The 5,051-nt window shown below is 43.6% G+C and overlaps 1 protein-coding gene across 1 annotated transcript; it reads right to left on the minus strand.

Annotated features, from left to right (window-relative positions):
* Positions 1-3,516: 3,516 nt before the first annotated feature.
* LOC119826678 (B-cell receptor-associated protein 31-like) lies at positions 3,517-4,359 on the minus strand. The gene has a single exon (XM_038348113.1). It carries the CDS (start codon positions 4,354-4,356, stop codon positions 3,619-3,621), a length of 738 nt encoding a protein of 245 aa, XP_038204041.1. The 5' UTR covers positions 4,357-4,359; the 3' UTR covers positions 3,517-3,618.
* Between the last annotated feature and the right edge of the window lie 692 nt (positions 4,360-5,051).

Below are 5,051 nucleotides of genomic sequence, written 5' to 3' on the forward strand. Positions count from 1 at the left end.
CCCTGGTCAAATGTAACATTTTTGAAATGGACTGGAGTAAAATATGTTTTGATATCCTTCCTCAATCACATCTATTGTTCAGGAACTTTGTGTAAAATTTGATCTGTCTAAGGACAAGAGACTATAAAAATGACTGGCTGATTTTCTTAAGAAACAGAAGAAAATTGGGATCCACACAAAGCAGTTCTTTCCTGTAATATGGCACCAAGCTAGCAACACATATGGGATTATTATTGATCTTTACACATTGTTTATGGCGTTGCGAGAAGGTGACATGCATGAAGTGCAAGGATGATTGCTGCTTTGTGGACTGCCCAGCCAAGTAGGACAGAAAATGTCTCCTAGCGAGCCTGTGCACCAGGAACACGACATCACAACTCTGGGAGAGCACCCTGGGAACCTAGCGAGCCTGTGCACCAGGAAGGTGACAGCTCAACTCTGGGAGACCACACTGGGAAATATTCAGGGTTTAAGAAAGCAAGGGATTACTTCTTGGATAGTAAACTTATCTTTCAAATACTTTAAGTTAGCTGATCCAATGATACAAATAGACAAAACCATGGATTCATAACGAGTATCTCTACTAAAATAAATTTGATTAAGAAAATAGACAAAAGAATGAGAATTTAATATGCTTTCAAAACCAGAACAAAAATAAGAAAACAAAACCAGAGGTTAATTTATCAGAAATTAAATTCAGTGTCTCATAGGGTATCTTAAATTCCTATATTCACAGATAATGCCTACTTTGCTGTGTTTTAGAGTAATTTGTTCATAAATTTTAATGTTAACTTAATATTATTCTTGTTTATGCTCCCTGGTGGTAGGCAGGAGACACACTGTGGGTTGGATTAATTTTATTCTCACCAGGAAATGGAGCTTTGTCACTTGCTAGGAATGACACCGTTTGTTTATTCAGTAGCTTCAGTAGCCCACATGGGGTACTTCCTGTGCCTCTCCTCAAGACGGTTTTCTTCGCATAAGCTCGATTTCATGCATCCATCCTCTTTTGTTTTAGAAGTGAGGGAAGTTGAAGAGGCATGGAAGGGTACCACGATCTGCTGCATCAGAGCGGCTTCTGTGAGCCACCCCTAAAATGTAGAACCTGCTTCACTTTGCTGGCATCTATCCATGTTCTTTCCCTGGGTCAATCATGGGCACGAAAGAGAAAAGAAGATGCCTAACCTTCTGGTCTTCAATCTCCCCGTCCACTTGACTCTGGCCGATGGAGATGTCTGACTCTTCTTACCCTCTGAGTGAAGCTATCTGAGATGGACATTGTCAATGTCTCCTAGGTCTGAAGAGGTGCTTGGTAATCTCTTGAGGAATTGATACTGTATAGCACCACTCACTTACCTGAGCCTCCGCATGAACTCATCCCTCACCTTCCCTTCTGGTGGCACCAAGAATCAGACGTGGGCTCTTTTGCATGCTAGGTAAGCGCTCTACCTCTGAGCTATATACCCAAGCCAACTTATTTTTAAAATTCATTGTCCTTTGATTTAATAATAATTTTGCTTAATTTCTCCTCTGTGTTTAGGGCTCAGTAAGAGAGACTGAGAACTTACAGAGCTTAAAAATTCATGAGTTGTTCATTGGCTGTGGTATAATCAATAAGGTTCCAGTCACCTTGAACAGACAATGAAATTTACCTTGCTGCACAAGTATGCATGATAGGGACAAATAAAGGAGATATTTAAAAATATTATTATACTACTATTTTCTCCTGATTTTGCTTCTACATCTTTTTCAGAGAATTGTTAAATCTGATGACTCCAACTAAGGTCTTCTCAGTCGATTCAGAGGGCATCAGTTGGCTTTTGAGGTTGCCCCAAGATCCCACATCCCACAGTCAGTTTCCTTCCTGTCCAAGGGCTTGTGGACACAGTGTAATGTCAGTGACCTGCAGTAGTGTGGGGCTTTGGTAGCACAAAATGACAGAGCGGCACAGAGGACGCCAGGCTCTGTCACCTGCTCTCAAGTCTCTACAGCTTTGGTTTCTCTACAGTAATCCATTTTGCCCACAAACATAAAAGTCACAAAAAGCCTATGGAACAAACCTCTGCATCTCCATGCAGGCAGGGAAAGGTTACCTATGCCACAGGAGAATAGAACAATGCAGTCCACACACACAAAAATCTCATTGGCTTTCTGTTAATTTGTCTTGGAACTGTGAGGCAGCTAAAGAAAAAGTGAAAACGGCAATAAAGCTCCCAGCTTTGGACCTGGGAGTTTGGATGCTCCGGAGATTCGATGTCAGCCCTAATGGAGGATTTTTCAGAATTGCACAGTGCGGAAGTGGCTACCTGGAATTGTTGGAACCGCACAAGGAAATATTATGTCAGGGAATTGTAGATTGTGAAGTTGAGCCCCGACTCTTTCCTCGCTCCCTCATTTTAAATCCCTTTATGGAACAAAATTACACTTCATGTAAAACTCCAAGATCCCTCACTCCACCCTCCCCAGACAATCTGTCTCCTTCTCTCCCCCATGTTGCCTGTTATCTCTGTTTCTCCTGTTTTTTCTTTCCTGTTCCATTCAGGAGAACACATATCTGGCAGCTATTTTGCTGGGAGAGCTTTGCTTTGTCTATTTTGTTTTAACATTCAAATGCTCAACTTGAATTCCTGTCTCTTTAGACATCCTGTAAGAATAGTATGCGTTGGAGTTTAAGATGTAATTTCCTCTCTCCCCACTCCGCTCCATGTCACCAGCAGCCTGGCTCGTGGGTTTTGCATTTCCCAGGCATTCAAGTGTTTATAGAATCTAACGATCCTGATCTCTCTCTCTCTCTTCTTCTTCTTTTTTTATAAAGCAGAAAATGATAGTCTAACATGGCACAGTTCCCAGGGAAGCCGCATGACAAGTGGCAGGCACATCGGAGTTGGGCTGTGGAAAGCAGCCATGGGCATGAGATCTTAAAAGAGTCATCCTAGCCACCCAACTGCCACGTTCAATGACACAAAAACTCTGCAACTTCATTTGCCAAAAGAAAAGGAACTGAAGAAGATATTTGAAATAGTCCCTCATCCGGTTGCTTTTGAAATTCTGTCTACTAGAGTATAGTAAAGAAAAAAATCATAATGCCAAATGAATTAAACAGCCAGGCCAAGATGTGAAGGCATGCATGATTCTTAGAGCAAGGTGATTTCTTTCTTTGCTAAAGAAACAAAACCAAAAGGGAGTAGAAATTACTTTTTATTTTCTTTATTCATTAAGCCAGCAAGGAGTGACATTTTTTTTTAACCTAACAACATTTATTGTCCTCAGGATAAAACAGTTGACCTGCCTCACAACCTCCTTAAGGACATACAGCAAAATAAATGGGGCTCAACTGCAGGCCAGGTCACAAGTGCTCTTCTACACTTCTAGGACTGGAAAGTGCCCTGGCCAGGCAGGACCATGGCATATTACTCCAAATGAGCAACAATCAGGTCCCTTTTAGTTTGATGGCAGGTATGTGTAAAGGAGTCAAAATAATGATCTATAAGCTGTGGAAGAAAACTGGGGAAGCAGAAGGGGATAAACCCAAATACCAGAGGGAGAGGGTAAGCTTTCAGTAAACAGTGAGCATGGATCAGGAGGAAGCCAGTTGCAGGGAGGGGGAGAAACAAGCCTTTACTCCTCCTTCTTGTCCGAGGGACCACGTACTAAGGCCTGCAGCTTGGCGTGCTCTTCCAGCAGACGGTCGTACTCCTTGGTAAGGCCCTCAGACTGCTTCTGCTTGGCCAGAGCCTCGTTTTCAGCTTTCTCTAGCTTTTTCTTGCTGTTGGCCAGCTCATCCTTTAGCTTCTTCAAGTCATTCTTCAGGCTCTTGTTCTCCTCTAACTTCACCTCAGCACTCCCAACATCCAACTTGCCTCCGTCTTCAGCAGCTCCCTTCTTTAGCTGGTCATTCTCCTCCATGTATTTCTTGGCCGTCTCACTGGCACTTTCTGCTTGCTTTTTAAAGGCTTCATTGGAGGCCAATAGTGTGGCCTGCTGGGAGATGAGAGTTACCAGGCGTCTAAGTAAGAAGGACAGCAGCAAGGAAAAGCCAGCAATATAGAGATTCCTCTGAGCACGGAAAAGCTTCATGTGGAAGTGCTCCATGGCCCCTGGATTGTTCTGGAGGTTCACCTTTTCTGTCACATCATCATATTTCCGGATCTCAAGTGCAGCATCAATGACCAACAGCACAAGGATGACGATGAGAACCACAAAGAAGGTGTTGCCATAGGTCCCTACCAGCTCGACCAGCTGGGATTTGAAAATCTTCTGCCATCTTTTAGGGGAAATGAAGGGAATACAGAGAAGCAACACAGCAAAGACCTCTGCGTAGAGGAAGGTGGCAACTGCAGTCCACTGTAGACTCATCCTGTGACTTAAATGTTTCCAACAGAGAGATGGGCGTTTGTCTCCTTTGTTGATGACTCCTTTCGGGAGAGAAGGGAGACCAAGGGACTCCTTAGACCGAGTTTCAGACAACGCGTACACCCTACCGCCACTACCAAACTCTCCAAGGAGCAACATTTAAGTAGTTTCATCTCAAGGTAAACTGATTAAAATCAGAAGAACTCCTCAAGCACTGGACTTGGATTTCTCTAGGCTACACATGTATGTTGGCTGTATCATCGCCGAGATTGTTAGCTAGGAAAAGACTGATAACAATAGCCAGATGTGAAAAAGAGAAGAGCAGCTGGGCTTGGAACGATTTGAAGATTAGGGCCAGGGTTGGAATTATAGGTGAGGAGGCAAATAGATCCAAGAAACACGCCCTTGGAACCTTAGCGCAATAATGGCAGAGATTCCATGCCAGCGTCAGCTGTAGGCATTCTGAACAGCTGGCATGAGGCAATTTCTTCCAGTTTACACACGAAGCAGCTAAGTCATGGAGAGGTCACACTGGAACTGGGTCACGCTGGCTGGGCCAGGGTTTGAAGCATGCTCCTAACTCCCACTCCCTTCTAATGCCTTCTAACTCCTAACTCCCTTCTAGTAGGAAATGGTTTCTAGGAGACATAGCAAAGCGTGCAAAGACTGATCTAGGAGATCTGGCCAAGTGTTTGAGC

Source organism: Arvicola amphibius, chromosome 11, assembly GCF_903992535.2.
Source record: "Arvicola amphibius chromosome 11, mArvAmp1.2, whole genome shotgun sequence".
NCBI lineage: Eukaryota > Metazoa > Chordata > Mammalia > Rodentia > Cricetidae > Arvicola > Arvicola amphibius.